Source organism: Crocodylus porosus, unplaced genomic scaffold (assembly GCF_001723895.1).
Source record: "Crocodylus porosus isolate Cpor-Errol unplaced genomic scaffold, CroPor_comp1, whole genome shotgun sequence".
NCBI classification, from domain to species: domain Eukaryota; kingdom Metazoa; phylum Chordata; order Crocodylia; family Crocodylidae; genus Crocodylus; species Crocodylus porosus.
In genome coordinates, this window is record NW_017728926.1 from 9,447,440 (window position 1) to 9,466,397 (window position 18,958).

At 42.9% G+C, this 18,958-nt stretch overlaps 1 protein-coding gene across 6 annotated transcripts in view; it reads right to left on the bottom strand.

Moving 5' to 3' along the window:
* The window catches only part of TMEM269 (transmembrane protein 269), a 22,034-nt gene extending 4,466 nt beyond the window's left edge, over nt 1–17,568 (bottom strand). Inside the window, exons 1-5 of one of the 6 annotated variants that reach the window (XM_019541388.1) lie at nt 16,638–17,564; nt 6,542–6,692; nt 4,500–4,609; nt 2,879–3,026; nt 766–863 (exon numbers count right to left, since the gene is read on the bottom strand). In XM_019541388.1, coding sequence (XP_019396933.1) covers nt 766–863; nt 2,879–2,928 — 148 coding nt within the window. In that variant the 5' untranslated portion in view covers nt 2,929–3,026; nt 4,500–4,609; nt 6,542–6,692; nt 16,638–17,564. The other 5 variants (XM_019541390.1, XM_019541387.1, XM_019541389.1 and 2 more) reach the window with 5 other exon arrangements.
* Between the last annotated feature and the right edge of the window lie 1,390 nt (nt 17,569–18,958).

An 18,958-nucleotide genomic window follows, 5' to 3' on the forward strand; every position in this document is an offset into this window, starting at 1 on the left:
TTGTCCAGGTGATAGGTCACCTGGTCATAGAAGGAAATGAGATTGGTCAAACAAGACCTACCCGCAACAAACCCGTGCTGGCTGTCCCTTAGGATGTTAGCCTGGGCCAGTCCATTAAGGATGGCCTCCTTAATAAACTTTTCTAAGATCTCAGACTGCTTTGAGGTTATCCTGGAAAAAATGGATCTACATTTATCAAAGCCCCCAATATTTACCAACAGCAAATCCATCAGCAAGTAAGAATATCTGAAGCAATAGGAGGCACAATACATGCAATAATTAGCTAGCATAGGGCACGTCTACACATGCATTAATGCGCTGTAATTATGGTGCATTATGTTTAGTACCTCCAACAACAGGTACTAACTTAATGTGCTGTAATCAGTCCTACTGCGCAGTAGTGCCGACATACGGTATGTCTTTTATGTGTGATGCTAATGCACAGTAGACTAATTCTAGTGCACATTAGCACACATGTGCTCATGCATAGCAGAATTAGTTTATGGTGCTTTAGTGTCTCGTGTAAACATGCCCATAGTCACCTCTGCATTTGAAAACGCTCCTAGCTGCCTCACGTAAATGGTGTAGATGGATTTATGATCGCTGAGATGACTTCATTCCCAAGCTGCTGTTCAACCCTTTCCCAAGGGATAAATTTGCTTTTACTTCTAGTCTAGTTGCTAAGCAGACTGCAATCTGCAGGGCGCAAGGCTCAAGAACTGGGGCTGTGGTTAAACTGCTGAAGGGCGGCAAGATGGAACTCACCCAGGGCTGAACAAGCATTCAGTTGCCTAGCAACTGCTCCATCAGCTAGGTCCAGCAGGAATCCAATCAAGAGCAGCCAGCAAGCACAGTAGTATAGCCTAGAGGGAAAAAAAAGAGTGAAGAGCATTAGCGTTTCTGTGGCTTTGACAGGCTCCTGAGTTTATAAAAGGCAGCAACAGCATTAACTTTTACAGCATGGCTGTGCAACTGCCTGCAAAGCTATGTGTGCATGGCTCTGCATCAACATAAAGGCCTGAAGTTTCCCAGTGTCTTGTATCAAGACTTTCCCACCTCACAGCAAAAAGCTCCTCAAGACTTTTGCACACATGGTCTTCAGGGCCCCTGAAAGCTGTTGGGGAAATTTGAGGAGGAGGAGGAGTAAATTTTGCACTGTGAAATTTGGACAGGCAATTGTTACTCCTTAGACACAGCTCCTTGTTCAGCCTTAAAGGAAGGAGACTTGTTTGGCTTTGAACCAACCAGAAGATACAGGAATAGAGAGGTGAAAGGGACCTCAGGAGGCCATGTGGTAAAAACACTACTCAAGGCAGGATCATCCCTATCCAAACTAGCCCAGCCAAGTATCTGTCTGATCTGCACTTAAACATCTTCCAAAGACAGACATTTCACAACCTCTGAAGGAATCTGTTCCAATGTTTACTGCTCAAAAACAGCACCTTCAATAGAGAATTAGAGGGAGGGCAGCATCAGTAGTGATTTATTTGCACTGTAGCTACAGCTGGTCTAGAGTGAGCTAACTTAAATACTGGTAGCAGTCTAGTCTGTGAGAAGCTGTGCCCCTGTGTCTAATTTACCCACGTACCCAAGCTAATTAATTTTGAACCACTTTTACAGTACACTGCAGTGACTCCTGTAAATGCAGCATGAATTTACCAAAAGAAAATCATGGAGGAGAGGAGGAAGAAATAGTGGGAAAAAAATCAGGACCTTGTCTGGGACCAAACCAGTTGAAGGTGTAAGAAAGCCTTGTGGGGAGACAGAAATGAAACAAAATAAGGAGCATAGGACAAAATTAAAAGGTGGCTAGGCATAGGTGCAACACCGGCCCATCCACAGCTATTTATTCACTTTTCTGTTTGTCTCCTTCAATTTGGCTGTGGCTGTTCTAGACTCTTGCAGCACAGCCTGCATCTGGGTATCGTTAAAGTGTAATAAAAGGACTACAGTGGCTATGTAGCTACTTTGATAAGCAGAGAAATATCTCACTAACAAGAAAGGATAAAACCTTAAATATACTTCTGACTGTTAAGAAGACCACCTGGAAATTTAGATTTTTTTTTTTAACCTCTTCAGGCCTCTTTTCCTTCCTATCTGCCTTCAGTCCCATGTGTTGTTTAGATCACCTGAAAAAGATGCCCCAACAGCTCACTGGTAATTCAGTACAGAATCATGTCCCAATTTAAATTTCCAAATACTTCTATTAAAGGGCCCAGGGTAAGTGTCAGAAGTAATCTGTTTCAGCTGCTTGCAGTTAGCGGTGCTCAACCTTCTGGGCCAGGTGAGTGGCACAGGGCTAACTGGGGGCTGGATCCATCATGGGGTCAGTGTGTGCGATTAGCCTGTGGGTATGGGCAGCCCAACCCCTCCTGCTGGATGCAGCAACAGAGCAACCTCAGGTGCCAGGCCATGTCACCCAGCTCTTAGGGCTCCCCGCAGGTCAGGAAATATGGTGGCAGGGAAGCAGTGGCAGCATTATTTGGCTGCTGCAATTAATGCTGCCACTACTCCCCCATCACCAGTCTCCAGACCTGTAGGGAGGTGCATGGGCCGCAACACACCCTGTGGGCTGGATTTGGCCTGTGGACTAGAGATTGAGCCCTACTGCCTTAGAGTTCAGGGTTAATCATAACCTGCTTTTAAACACTCCGTCTCTGCCTCCACTAAGGGCTTAAGTGTTAGTTAGCATGTTTAAAATAAGATAACAAGATATTTTCCTAATTCAGCTGTGGCCTTAATTGTACTGACTATTCCCCCAGTGAAGTGCATGGAAGTTTCAGCATTGACAATATCTGTCTCCTTTCACTCCTGCTCGTTATGCAGCCCTTAAGAGAGTTGTGCGACTTCAGAACAGGCCCCCAAATACAGTACATACCCATTTAGATTGCACAGGATGGAAGACAGTCCCATGATCAGGTTAGCCATAGAGATGGCATTGGCAGCATTCTTGCGGAGAAACTCCAGAGCCTGAGCCCGTCCTGTTTGCTCACTCAGGAACAGCTTCTTTGTGTACTGAAATACACCTGGAACCCAGGGAGAGACAGTTAAAGACCGAAGAACCTTACCTCTGCCTCTCCCACTGGAAATTATTTAAGCATGGATCCTTGAAGAAAAGGGGAAGGCCTAAAGTAAAGTGTGGAGTCTATACTTAAATTACCAAAGAATATGCAAATAAATGGCTCATGGGTCAAGCTGGGGGACATGAGTGCTCCTATTGAGTTAAACATAGAACTGACTTTCATGGGGATTCTTTTGCAATCTGTCTGGGGACACAGATCTGCTGTTAGAAGGGGATAGAAGCTTCTTGGCCTCTTACAATTTTCCTCCTTACATGCAAGTAAAGACAACAAAATGCCAAAGAACAACAACAATATTCAGTCAGTTTGGCTTTAAGAGTAGATGCAAAACCAGTGGAATGGGGGTAGGGAACATTTTATATTTAGATCCTTCCTTCAGAATAGTTTACTTTTGAGTCTGCTCTAGAGTTGAAAAAGGGGAGATCTTCCTGTCACAGGAGAATAACCAACTGTTTTCCTTTGGGAAGGCACATAGCGGTTCTGGGTGTGTTTGTTTTTCCCTTTCATCTGCCTTTAAACTGGCCAGCACTGATACTTGTGCTTCCTTTGACAGCTGTGGATGCTGAACCGCCAGTCAGGCTGTATCCTGTCTGCCCCACAGAAAGATATTTAAAATGAGATTAGCTTCCAGATGCTTTCTGAAAAGCATGCATGCTGCCTGGAATATTTTCATGCACTTCAAGCCTTCTAGTTTTACACCTGATTGCTAGGCATTGAGATTTCTCAGCTGAGTCAATCTTAATATGAGTCAGGCATCTGCAGCCCTTGCATTCTTATGTGCATGGAACAGATTTTTAGGCTTAACCTTTGTCTTTTTCCATTTTCAGTCCCTCTCCCCTGAATAGGACATTATAGAGAGGAGGAAAGACTGCATCAATGACCATGTGATATCAGGCTGTAGCCTGAAAAAACTGCTACTTTTACAGATTTATTTTATTCACAAAAGGTGACATTCATTCTTGTACAAAGGGTTAGTCCTAGTCTGTGCTTCAACTAACCCTTCAACAATCCGGCTTAAGTGGCACATAAGGCCTTGAGGTGGCTCAAGGTGATGGGAGTTTTTAACAAGCAAGTTAAACTAAGACTGGGAGGAGGGAAATGAATCAGGTTCCACGACACATGCAGCCAGAGACAACATCAAATGAAAGCGATTCACTCTTCAAATATTCAGCCTAACTTCCCCACTAGCTTCCATTCATCCCCTTCCACAACCACACACCACAGTTACACAATAGAATATGCATATATTTTAAAGCTTTAGAGAAATGTTCTGAAAGATGTTTCTAGCTTACTCCCACATCCCCATATCCAACCACTAAAACAAACAATACAAACCCTATTTTACTTTGAACTCCCCCCCTCCCCCAAACTTACAATAAAAGCCAACCCCACTTGTTAAACTCTATTTATCTTATATACCTATAGGGCTACTCTTTAGAAAAAGTGTTAAGGGTCATGTCCTACTAGTGTGTTTTGCACCCTGCCCTTGACGTGTTTCCAAAGCCAGGCAAGTTCATGAGATTCTTCATCTGAAAGAAAACAGCATGTCAGAGCAAAACAAAAGTCAAAACCATCAATGTGAAACCCGTCAGGTTGGTTTATCTGGGTTTACCACCCTCCAAGCCCTCCCAGGGCTCATACTGGGCCAATACAGTAAAAGCCAGCATTTTGTTAAAACCCATCTTGACCAGAGTTTCATTGGCACTCGCTCCAGTGAAAAACAGAATTATCAAGATGGATCCATTGGTTCCATGTTAGGAAATACCACTTGTGGTTGCACTTAATTTTAGTTTCCTTTTTACACAAAAAACAACAGTTTACTTTTGAAAATAACCACCAAGAATACCCCATTTAAATTGTAAAACTGTGTCCATTCTAGGCATTCAGAGAACAGAGGGAGCGAGTCACTTAAAATTAATACTTGAGCAAATAAAACATGCTTAAGGAAGACTGAAAATCTGGTTATCCCATATCACAAGTCACCCTGCAGTTTATTTAACAAAAAGCATAGCAAGAAAGGTAACATTTTGGGAATGGATGATTTATATTGGTGAACATTTGAAATGCTTAATTAAGTAACTGCATACTAAATGTAAAATTAGTGATCACAAATCACAGTGAATTATGATGCCTGCTTGTTAAATAGCAGCATTACTCCTGGTAGAAAGGCTCTCGAGATAAAAGGTACAGGAATGTTCCCTTTGCAAAGGTTGTGCTCAGCAGAGATGATGGAGAACAGTCAGTAACCTCCAACTACATGAGTTACCTGGTTAAAAAATATTGTTAAAAATTAAGTCTGAGAGAGAGATTTTCATAACTAAAAAAGTAACATCTGGACTCTAGGTCTTTTTGAAATCTAAGCAATTTTTCCACATAGCTTAAAGTAAAAGAACACAAAGGTCACAGAAAACAATGAAAGGAAGGGGACATACCATACAAAAAAAAAAATCAAGTAGTTTCATGAATTAAACTTGTTGATTTGGCATCAAAACCATTGCTATACCTTAGCCACTATGCACCACTCAAGTCGCTATAAACCCCTCTTACCCATCTGTTTAAATTAAGTCTGTGCTTGCTTTGTATCACTTCAGCAGTACAAAGCTATAGAGTATGCTGGCGATGCTGGTCCATTACATATGAAAGCATAAGGCCAGTTACAGAGTTTCTAGTTTTCAGACTCTATAGACCATGAGTTACACGCCTCCAAAGCAACTGAACTCAGCTGGATTACATGGACGCAGTCCAAGGAAGAGTTTAAATTCTCTAGTGCAGGGGTGGGCAATTATTTTGGGCAGAGGGCCACTTACTGAGTTTTGGCAAGTCATTGAGGGCTGCATGATAGGCAGCCAGGGGCAGATAAATATTAATTTTCTAAATTTTTTTAGGGGCCCAGCAGGCTGGATAGAATGGCCTGGCAGGCCACATCCGGCCCCCGGGCCACATTTTGCCTGCCCCTGCTCTAATGGTAGACTGGAAACATTGCTGAAGACACATTTTAAAATGCAACATAATTGTACTTCAATTCTCACTTCAATAGTCACAAGAACAGAAGGGAGAGAGAGGGTGAAAAAAATCCCAATATTCTTATCTGTAAATGAGAGTGACAAAATAAAAACCACCAACAAATGGTGAGAAGCCAGCTCCAACCATTTTGTTCAGTCATTCACTTTATGCCGTAGAGCAAAATTAGTCTCTGTGGAACACCACTGACTTCAGCAGGTTCATACTAAGGGGAAGTCTATACCATGTAAAAAATTGGTTTTCTGTTACGAGTGTTCTTGTGACAGATTCTGCAGTCCTTGTGCACGTCTCTGAAAACATGGGGGTTCCAGGTTTTTAGCCCAGTGCAGGAAGCTCACTGTATCACTTAACATCTCATTTGAGTCCTGAAAATAGAAAAATGTGTAGGACTTGAGCTGAATACACCCTTGCAAACTGTCCCCCTGTACAGGGATACTCACCCAGATTCCAAGATCTATTCACTCCAGCCTGAGGAGCATTTCCCCATGTTACACATTCCATTTTGTACCCGTTTGCTTTGCTTTCTGTAAAGTTCACCTGCATTCTAAGTCCTCCAGCACGTAACTCTTCTTTGGGAATGTTTCCCTTTAACTGAAAGGGGACTTGTTACTCCTCGGTACTGCCCTTGGAATGGAGTCATGTTGTAGAAAACATCTTTTGGTTCCCATTTTACACAGCTGGATTCTGTCCCTCAAAGACAATGCTTGTTCCCACCCTTTTGCAGAACAACCTGGGTGATTATTTCCAGACCCTATTTAAGTACTGACTCAACCAGATCCTATTAGCTACATGTGCTGGACATGCAACTGCAAGGTAGACATAATAGAATGCATGCTTTATGTGCTAAACTAATGTTTTAAGTGAAGAGCTCCCTTCATTCACTCCCAAAACACCAGTTAACTGTGCCTTGGTTTGGTGCAGCAGGTGGACATTTACAGTTCATACGATACCTCTCAAATGGAACATATCTGCGGTGTTTACACTCAAGACGAACTACCCCTAATATATATTTCCATTATACTATTTTCTCTGCTTTTGAATCCCTAAGTATCATGTTGCGTGCTGAACTTACAACTCTTCCTTGACAGGTAATTACAGCTCAAGCAATTTTGTGTATGTTTTATGAGAACTCAGCTACTAATACACAGCCAAATGCAGCAAGAGCAAAGTGTCAGAAAGATTAGGATTCAAAAACCTTAGTACTGCTTGTAAATGTTACTGTTCTGTGTGTCCCCATTAGCGTCATCTTCTCTTCTTTGCTCCCCACATTAAACTGAACAATTGGAAATACATACTCAACCTCAGGAGCAAACTGCATTTTCCCTTATCCCTGATTTTCTGTCACAGTTGAGAGGTAGGGCAAAACTTATTGCAAATAATGCAAGTGTTCCATCCCCAGGCAGGGATAGAACTAGCTCATACTAGTAAATTCCCAGAATGAGCCTTGCAAGTTTCTTTTGCTAGATGCCAATACAGCAACACGTACAAATTTAAAAATATCCAAGATCTCTGCTGGATTTTTTTAAAAACAGATTAAGATAACAGCTCCCACATCATGAGCTTCTTCAGAAGAAAAAGAACCTCTGAACTTCATCTGCCAGGCAGAAGGCTTCCCCCATTTTTAACACTGTTACTGGGTTTAGTTTTAAGTATCAAAACTATTTTTCATATGAACTTCTACATTTACACTACCATTTTAGCACGTTATATATATAAGACCCCAATTTTCATTTAACTCATTCTGATGAGTATCAGGAGCAACACCACTGAAGGTAATGGCATTACACCAGCACAAATGAGATAAGAATCCTGCCTCTGCAGTCCTTCACACCTTTACATAGTGGGTATAAATCAAACCTATAGTGTCAGTCTTTTTCATTAAAAAAAAAACAAAAAAAAAAAAACTAGCTGCTCCTTCACTCAACTCAAGTAAGATCTACAAGAGCTGGCCCTCAACCCTAAGTGATTTCAACTGAAGTTTTGTGTGACTGTATCATGAAAAATGCAGCCTTTCTAGCCTACCCCTAGTTAGCTCTCACTCTGATCTAGCAGGGACCTGTATCAGCCCCACACACCAGTAAATCCTTAATAAGGGGCTTGCTTGGGCTCTTTGTGCTATGGGGAGTCTAACTTCTGTGAATTCATTTTTACAAGATTTGAAAGGAGAAATATATTAAGCCACAAGTATGGCATTGAGGATGTTATAAAAAGGAGGATGAATGCACAGTTGTAACATGGGTTAATAATTTGTGTAAGGCTATAGTTGGAGAGTGCCTAATAAGTCAAGCCTTTAAAAAAAGAAGTCTAAACCTATTATAAGACTGAACTGTGACATCAATGAAAATCCAGCCTCCCCAGGACAGCCTTATTAGAGAAAATACAACCTTTGAATTGTCAGCACTGACTCTCCCTCAGCCCACATTTGTAAAGAAATGAAAGTGATGATACGAAAAAAAACACAGCGGCTTGATTTCATTCTCTCAGCAATAGCAATCAGCGTGGAGGTTTTCAGTCACATTAAAAGTGATTAGCTTCAACAGGTAAAGCCCGGGCTATTTGGATGTATATTCTTGTTGGTCATTTTCCAACAAAGCAAGCCATTAAATTTACTAGACATATGACAAATTCTTTGAAGACATACACTATGCCCATCAATAGTAATGGAGATCTCTACAGAGCAATAAGCTATGTACTCCACAGTGTAAATTTTAGATATTTGTCCTCATCCATCCCTTCCCTGCTCCCACTGATTTCAATATAATTTTGTCACTGACTTTAGGGGCCCAGTCCTGGTCCGCTCGAGTCACAGGCCCAATTTTCATCATATATCAGGTGCATACAAGGCCAACTGCCTCTGACTTCAGTGGCATTGCTTCTGGTTTATGCAGGAATAACTCCACCAACGTGAAGAGGAGTTTCACCATTTTAAGTATCAGGCCTAAATACTATTAATTCCTTTAAGTATTTTCTGGCACATCTTGAAATAAGATGATGTGGTTTAAACAGCTAAATCCTACTATCCTTATGTAAAACTCCCAGTGGGTCAGATTTTGATTTCACTGGTGAAGGTGCAAGCTAACTTCAATGGTCTTACTTTTTATTCTGAATTTGCCAGAGTAACAGATACCAGAATCTGATCCATTGACATGGATTGCCTGCATACAGGCTAATGGATAATAGCCCAGAGAAGTACAGTTTGGAAGCAGTATTTTATTCCTTTTCCTGTGACTTTGTTTCAAGTTAAATATCAACCCGCCACCCCTGAAAGTTAAAAACTAGTTCTTCTGAAGAGCACAGCAGAATTAATGAAAACCCATGACTGAATTTTAATTGGGGTATTACTGACCACCTCCGAGTTGCTGCAGACAGAACTTCTCCCCAGCAGAAATCTTGGATTTTTAAACAATCAGTGAAGACAGAGAAAAATAAGGCAGCAATGAAAGGATTAGAATCTTCATGTCCAAAGATGCTTTTGGCATCATAATGGCTAGCTGATGGCATCAGCATTAGGCAGAACATGGATGGAGGGCACTTGAAGGATTTTTAGAAGAATTTAAGTATGAAATTGGCAAATCGTTACTGTTCTGTTGTAAAAAAGGAATTATCCACTGGCCTCCAGTAAGGCAAGTCGGTTCCCTTTTTGAGTAGTGCCTTTCACAATAGCCTGAGTACATTTACATCAACCATAATTACTTGGGGAAGGCAGTTGTTAAAAACATTCCATTCCGCTTAATTCTCTCCTACATCAGCAAGACACTGCTGATTTCAGTACAGTTACTCCAGATTTTCATCAGTGTGAAAAAAAAAGCCAGGCTCACTACATCCAGCTTTCAATGAGACAGTGTAAGCTCCCCACTTTTAGAGGTACTATTCCAGCTCACACTGAAGCTAGTGAGACCCTTTCCAACAGAAGCTGGATCAACATTTTATGATATATGGGCCACATTCTGCTTTTGGATGCCTGCATGCCTCTCCAGTTGACGTCAAAAGGGGTTCTCTGCAGAGACCACAAAGGCAGGATATACTCTCGTGGTTAGGAATTAAGCAAACTAATACAAGGAATGTGATAATGCTGCTGGTTCTTGGAGAATTTCCAGCACGGGCTGAGTCAATGAGCTCGATACAACAGAATTGTCCCAAGAAAGAACAAGAAAGTCAATCCTAGACTTAAGTCACCTGGATTGCAAGAGATAGACAGCTCCACATCTAACCTTCTACAGCAAAGCCTTCTCTTGCAAACTTCCACCTCAAATATCCTTTTCTCTTGGCTTTCAATCTTGGGGGTTTTTTTACTGCTAGGTCAACCAAACAATATTGAAATGGCTTAAGGAAACCCTGCTGAATCTGAAGAAAAATGCTGTATTTTTTCTGTCCAGTTAAATTTTCACTGGTGCCAAGAAATTGTTTGAGAAGGGGAGAAGGGGTTCTTTGTGCATAGTACAGACACTGCTGTGCAAGTAGGTTTCTTGCAGGGATGGCTTGTTTTAACAACAATGGGTTTTAATGTGGCTGTAAAATCAGCTGCCTGCTGGGGCAACTGAACAGACAGCAAATTTGCCTCTTGGCATGGACTGAAAAGCAAGATGACCAAGTTCAAATGATACATGGGAAAAGGTTAGAAAGCTATTAAAATAAATACACAATCCCACTAACAATAGTTCTAGGATGCTTAGATAGGATTCAGACTCAGTGCAGGTCTGATATAAGATGCTCTTCTGGCTGAAATAAATGCAGGTATTTCTCATAATTTGTTTACATGTTAAAATGTAAGTGAAAAGAAATAATGCAGGGCTTCCCCCAAGGTTTTAGGTCACCACGTGTGTCCAAATACCAAGCAGTCTCCATGGACAACACCCCAGACATTAAAGGGCTAAAATGCAGAAAAGTTCTGTCAGTTAGAGGAGGAGCAGGCAACCTTCTCCAGCTGCAGGCCAGAATGACCCAGCCTGGGTCAGAGACCGGCTGACACTAGGACTGGCCACCACCACCACCAGTCTCTGCAGCTGCGTGGGGGGAATGCCCAAAGCCAAAGGTCCCCTCCCCCACAAATGCTGCCTATGGGCCAGATCTGGCCTGTGGGCCATAGGTTGCCAACTCCGGAGTTACAAGGAACATTTAGGGAAAGAAGTTAGTTCAGAATATGAGCCCCCCGCCTTCCACTGCGGCTTTGGGGGAAACCCTGCGGGGAAGGTTGTGGGGGAAGGACGGTGAGCAGCGAAGGCTCTAGAAGGCTTTCCAGTAACCCTCCTGGGCATGTTCCCATAGCATTGCGTAGAAGAGAGAGCTTCAATGCGATTTCTAACAACATCCAGTTCTACCTGCTGGGAACTACCGAAGCCCAGTTTCTGGAGTCATTACCAATTTACATTTACTGAGAATCTGGGACCAGAGGTGGTATTGTTATTCCATGAATGGTTAGTGACCTGCTTCTTTCAGGTTCATATTCAAGGTACGCTTATTAAAGTGACAGGCATTTGGCTTACTGATCCTCTTCATCCACTTCTGTGACCACAACACCTTCCTTGTAAAGTAGAGGGAATCTGAGTGACTTCCAAAATAGCAGGAGAAAAATTCATCATAACTGAGTGGCAGAACATAAGAACAATGCAGTGTGGGGTTTTTTGTTTGTTTTTTACTACTTTTACTGGCACAGACTCTCGGGACAACAGTGAGGTGATAGGCCATAGTTGTTTGTCCCCAGTCAAGCAACCCCCACCCCGCTCATGGGGGGGAAAAAAACCTCACACACTCCAAATTATCCAACAGTCATACATGCATATTTTAAATAAAATAATTCTGGGAAGGAAGTTTCACTACCAAGTTCTCAAAACGGGTGTTAAACAGTAAGGACAAAAGATCTGTAACAAAGCCTGTGTCCTTTTAAAGGACACATTTGTAGTAAAACTCCCCTTAGCCTCAGTATAACTGGTTTTGTATGTCTTCAATTAGCTCAGTCTATCAACAAAACCCTTTCAGCAAAACTGCCTTAAAAATATGTACGTGCTTCTTCCTATCTAACCTGGTCAGGAAAGCATGAAAGGTGCTGCTTACCATGTGAGTTATCAATTTCCAGCCACAATTAAGCAAGGCAAGTCACACCTGAGTTCTCCAATACAACGAGCTGAGTTGCAAAGAGACAACAGCCTGACCTTCATTGCTCACCTGCGTTATCCTGCCAAGGTCACTGGACCCCAGCTGTCTTTCCTGCCTAGTGCAGGGGCTGGACCTGATGATTTTGCAAGGTCCCTTCCAGCCCCCTAACATTTATGAGCCTGACACCTTGTGCAGTCCTCTACTTTGCTGTCAAGGACTGGGTATAGTGGGTATAACACATTTAACTTTCCCACTTACTTAAGTGGGAAGATCAAGTAAGTTAATGGAGTTAGGCTGGTTTTCCATCATAGTAAGTGCAATCAGAATCACTGCACAATAATTAAAAACAGTTTCTCCAAGCTCAGTTACCGCAACTATTGTGGAAGGAGCATAATAAAGTCACACTGTATTCCTCCAAATCCTATAGCAAGGCACCCTGAGTTCTTTGAAATGCTAGCACAGATGACTAGAAATTGGCAGTAGCTTGCAGGAAGTGATTTTAAGAAACGGATGATTTTTCTTTCGGTTATATAGGAAAATGCCTCTACAGTCACTCCAAATAACTGTTGTTACAATAGTATCTCCTATGTTATTTACAGTTAAATTAATTTGTTTTGCATTTCCCTATTTAATACTGCTAGTTCTATTAGCTACAAAACTGCCTTGTAGAAGATGTCAGAGAGAAGCTGGAGGTTTTATCAGCTAGGCAGAGATAGGATAAATACTAGTTGGACTACGCCATTAAAAGAAGAGAATTAACAAGCACTGGAATTTTCATCGTTAGGCTTCAGCACACACATGCTACTGAAATGAAACAGATCAGTCACCCGTTCTTAAAGCTTCTATTCCTATGAATAATAGGAAAAATAGCTCTGCACTGAGATAGGCTTAGTTAACATTTGATAATTATCTTTAGAACCAGCAGTTCAACAGAAATGAAATTAAAACTGCTCTTGTAGCACAGAGTGGACTCTGGACATTTTATAATTATCTTAACTAGATATTAAGAGTGGCTAAAGACCAAATGACTGATTCTGACCTCTTTTATTCTGCTATAAGACCAGTATACCATTGATGTCAATACAGTTCCTTATGATTTATAAACTACTTTAAGACAGAGCAGTCCAGCTCAAGGTCTCCAGAATGGCTTGAGGAAAAGTTTCAAAATTATTATATCCTAAACACACTAGCCAGCACAATTATATTGTCCTTTTGTAATTCTCTTGCTTTGTGGGAATTTCACCCATGATTCATTTCAGAAGATAGGTATAACCCAATGCTAGCAACTTAAATCCTGAGAAACTGCCTCACCAGAGGCTGCGAATGTTAACATCACCTTTCCGCTTACAGCAAACCGTTTCCAATCACACTTATCAGGGCAAGACAGGAAATTACTTAAAACACACTTTCCCCCCCCACAAAACCTTCAGTATTTAAATAAAAAGTCTGTTCTGTAGGACTCACCTACGTCTATTTTATTCCATGGCCACAGGTGATAATTTACAATGGAATCTAATTAGTTGTTGCCCACTGCAATCTTTTTCTAGTTCAGAAGAGATGGAAGGCAATGACAATGAAGCAAGAGCACACAATTGCTAGTTCTAGCAGATTATAGTCTGCTTTCAGCTATCAGGAAAAAAGAGGAGCAGGGAAAAAGAATGGCATTTATCATTTAAGCCGGTCAGATTCACAGGCAGCACAAGCCAACCTATCTTTATACCATTTTTAATATTCACATCTAGTAAGAGACATTTAAAATCCCCAATAACATCTTCCAATTCTGACACTGATAGACATGTTGTAGAGAGGAGTCCAAGAAGAAAAATGCCTCTGTGCTACACGCTGCATTTTGCTGTAGTTGGGGTAATGACAGGTCAGAGATTGCAGTTTTCCCTTCTATTTCCACAATATATGGAGAGCAGCATATTATGGCACAGGAAACTATTAATCACTAAGAAAACATGATGGTTTTTAAGTTTGGGTAATTAGTAGGGTTGTGCAAAGCTTCGGGTGCTGATTCAATTCGGCCCAATTTGGTGGCCGAATCTCTGAATTCAAACCAAACCAGGGGACCAATTTAAAGGTCCAAATCGATTCAAAGCTCTCCAAATCTTCAGAAAAGATTCAGAGAGCTTTGATGATTCGGGCAGCCCCTGGTGGCTGCAGCAGGCAGCTCCAGCCACTCCGAGCTAGGGAGGGGACCATGGGGAGACTCCTGCCAGCCCCCCGACCCTTCTTCTCGCCCAGGCCCCCCATGGCTGCCCCACCTGCCCCAGCTCCCGGTACTTTAATAAGAAGCCCTGGTGCTCACCGGGTGCTGCCGGGTGGGGGGGCAATCCCTGGTGCCCCCCACTGCCCCACATTGCATGGGGGTGTCGGAGGGCTTGTGGCAGAGCTCCCCATGCAGCATGGGGCAGCAGGGATTGCCCCCCCACACACACTTGGCAGCACCTGCTGAGTTGGGGCTTTTTTCCCCCGCAAGTGCCGGGAGCTGGGGCAGGCAGGGCAGCCATTGCCAGGCTGGGAGACGGGCACAGGAAGGGCCTGGCTGATTCAGAGATTCAGCCAAATCGAATCAGGACAGTGATTTGACTCACCGAATCAAATCACTGTCCCCTGAATCAGCTGAATCCGAATCGAATACTAGCCACTTCGCACAGGCCTAGTAATTAGTAATTATATCATAATTACAAACCAGTTTGTTAAAACCCAATTGCTAAAGTTCAGAAGAAAGGAAGTTGGATCATGCCCAGGAATGGTTGTATGAAAAACCTTCTAGAGCACAGGCACAGTAGACCAGAGAAAAATGTCAGCTAAAAAGAATAATGAAACCTATCATGAAAGAACAAACAAACCTCTGGCAGTGTGGAAGAACAAACTTCACATGCATCCCAGAATCACACACGCTAATGTTAAAAATCGCCAGTCCAGTTCTGCTCTTAAAGGTGTGTGCACAGTAACTAGTGACTATGAGGAAAGTCACATTCACGTATTTGAGGGAAGAGCTATATGGCCCTTTTCAGGCTATGATTCAACAGTCACTAAATTCAGTGTAAAGAAAGAGATTTCACCTGGAGTTATGTTGGACCCAAGTCAACATCAATTCATACACATAACTGATTGTTACAAATCTATTTTTGTACAGAAGCTTAAAGAAAAGTACCTACATTCAAGCTTAATTCTTCCTCTGGAAGCTCAGACTGACCTGGATATTAATAATTTGAAGTTTAGTGTTTTCAATTCTTTGAGACAGAGATGAGATCTGTCTAAGTTTGCAGCCTAAATGCAGGAAATGTCTTAAGATGGGAGCTTTTGAGTGTTAGGGTGTTACAGAAGTCAAATTTAATTTTTCCAGATGCATTGAAAAGGACAACTTCTTGCCAAATTCATTATGTAAGCTGTGTATCAAATACATAAAGAAACCTAGTAATGGATTGTTAACCACAACTATTAAATCTTACAGTATATTTTGTATAACTGCTCATGTGATGAAAATCTGTAAGGCCAAGTTTTGCCCAAAGGCAGAATGTTCCTGTATACTTTGACTGAGGAAGCTGTGGGGGAACTGAAGCCACTGAGGATAAAGAGGTGCAGAAAGCAACTCCTTTCTAGGATCCTTTCCTCCCTAAAGAACCCCTACGCTTTTGCAGTTGGGACTCTGACAGGATAGTGTTAGGAAATGACCAGTCATTGAACATGGCATGCTCCTCTTTGGGTCTGAAGAAATCCAAAAGGCAAAATATATGAAGAAGTAGAAGGAGCAGTGCCCTGAGGGCCTGCGCTGTTGGTAGAGGGAAAACAGGGAGTCTCTCAATGCCAGCATCAGCAAAGTTACAGTCTGGTAGCTCTGCAGACTGTCCAGGCCGCAGCTCCTCCCCTAGGTCCTAGGAATGCAAGTGGTTAAAAATGATTCGTTACGGTAAGGATAGCCAGAGTCTGGAATGGGCGTCAAAGGGAGGTGGTGCTCTCCCTTACCCTGGGGGGTCTTTAAGAGGAGACTGGACAAGCACCTGCCTGGGGTCATCAGACCCCAGTGCTCCTTCCTGCCCAGGCCGGCAGGGGGTTGGACTCGATGATCTACTGAGGTTCCTTCTGACCCTAATATCTATGAATCAATAATATAAGCTGGTTGGAAAGCTTTCACAAATTTCCCCATTTCCCAACCCATTCCAACAACTCAGGAGCAAGTTTCTCCTTTAAGTGTTCAGATTCTAAAACTTGACTTTCTCTTTCGCTCATTTGCACAATAGCAAACCTTTGGCAAGTAAAAATCTGTGCGTGATAAATGGAACATTTATTCTGTGCTTCTTCCCTGGTCCCCCAGTTTGGATGGTTGCTGGTTTGTTTGTTTGTTTCATTTTTTTAAAATGGAAACAGAGTTGGATGAGTAGAAAAGTAGGGAGAAAGTAGCAAGACATGCTCAACATTGGAACCACTACTCACCAGAAGGGGGTGACAACATCCACATCTTTGCTGGATTTAAGCGGCAGTGGCACTCTTCTGCTACTGAGGGGTAATAAACACATGTATAGGAAGATTAGCTCATGCTCACAGTACCTATCCCCACCGCTTAAACTGCTCATCTAGATTACAAAATACATGACATAAGAGGCCAGCTGACTGGGAAAGGTTCCAACTCAACCTAAATAAACCCATTTTGCATACCACCTTATCATCTGTCATGGTATTTAAAGTTTTTATCTCCACATTTGCACACCCAGCTGCTCACCCACCAAATTCTCCAGAACATGGACAGCTCCTCTCAGTTGTGTGGAAGGATGCGTAGCTAGGTGGAAAACCACGCTACCCGAGTGATAGTCAGATGTTTTCAGATTTAGACTCCAGGGAAATTTGAAGAGACAGAAACTTCCTTGGCATTTACATCTCAGAGCACACTGAATTTATGAAACCCCACACCTTGTCTGTTATAGCTCCAAGGTGTCAGAGGTGCAATGTGAAGATACCATGAATACTTGGAAACTACAAACCTGCACGAAAGAGCTAGCTGTGCCCGCAGCACAAAGATCCTATTACTCTTTGCTTCCAGTAAGGGCGACTAGAACGTGTACAACCAATTTGTCCCGTGCTTCTGAACGATCAGAAGTGTACGCTGGAAGTGGATCAGACTGCTAAGATCTGTACTCTCTCTCCTTGGTTTTTTTCTTTTGGAGGGGGTATGAGGGAGGGGAAAGTAACTGGGATGCCTTCTCCCCTCTGCTATGATGCCAATGAGTGGTGGAAGGTGGTGGCAACTTATGAGGTGGACAGGTCTCCAGACATGCACATTTGGGAACAGCAGGGTATCGGGTCGAAGGTCAAAAGAGCCACAGATGCTGAGGACAGAAAGCTAGTTTGAGGGCTCTTCACAAACTCAGAAGGAAGAGGGTGCTCACCATCTTTGGTAAGTAATCCCCACCCCTTTTGCATTTTTATTTTAAACTTTTTGCCCTTGTTCCCCTCCTACCTCCAAGTTCCATCACTCCTCTTTCAAGTAAAATTGGGAAGGGAGGGGGGATTATATACACACTTGTTTTTCTGTTTTAAACTGTGGCGGGGGGGGGGGGACATTCCTTTGGCAGCCTGAAAGCAATTTAATCCATCCACAAGAGTGCTACCTGCTTTGTAAAATATACCTAAAAAACACAGCAGCCTTACAAGATCAAGTCACTCGAGTGGTGTTCTTCTGCAGTGGGAGCAGAGCCCATGGCAACAGTGCAAAGAGGTAAAAGGTCTTTCATGTCAGATATCTAAAGAATCAACATAATTTATTTTGCAAGGCGCTTCAGACAGGAATTGTGATTTACTGCACTTTAACCTTGACAGCATGAGAAATCTCCATGCAATTCTCTATCCCAGTAACGGGAAAGAGGAACTAGCTGCTCAGAGTGTGTTCATACCATCTTAATTCACCAGAGCTAACATATGTTTACATCGTAGTTAAGTGGAGGTTCAATCTGAACAGCAAAACTAGGAGGAAAAGCACAAATGTTATGAACCCAAGTTTCCCTGGAAACGCACCCCTGCCATGGAAGACCATTATAATGCAATTAGGTAAGCAGCTGTAGTCTGCCTGCCAAAATACCAGGACAAAGTCAGAAGTTGCCACATCTAGTTTGTGCTTTACAGAAAAAAAAGAGAAAAAGGTCTGCAGCTGACTCGGCTGTACCAGGTATCTGCGCATGCAGACGCCATCTGCCTGCTAGGGGAGAAAGTGGAAATGGTAGAAAAAGAAGACAGAGATCCCTGAGCCAAGCACCAATAAAACCAGGCTTGCTATCAATGTCAACAAGACTAAATGTGTGATCATACCCACAAAGGAATGAGGTAGAGACCTCTAAATATTCAGGAACAATCACTGCTGAACCTGGATAAAATAACGGCATCAAGGCAGAGCTCAAGAAGCCTTAAAATGCATTGTTACAGTACAACTCTCCAGCCTGTCCTGGTATGCAGACGTGAATCCTGGACGCTGAAAAAGTCACATGGAAAAAGACTGCAAATGCTTGAAAACAACGTGCTAAGGAGTATGCTTGGTGCAGTAGAAGGAAGTGTAGGGAGGAGAAGAAACAGCCGGGAACCTGTGGCCCTTTACAGAGGCCGATGTTTCGGGCCGGGCTGGAGCACAAGACTGCGCGGGCAGGAGGCCCCGAGGCAGAGCCGGGCCGCGGCGGGCGCAGCAGACAGGCGCGGGGCGGCGGGGCAGGGGAGGGCCCGGGTGGCAGGAGGCGGAGGAGGGTCGGCGCCGCCCGGGGGACGGAGCCTGG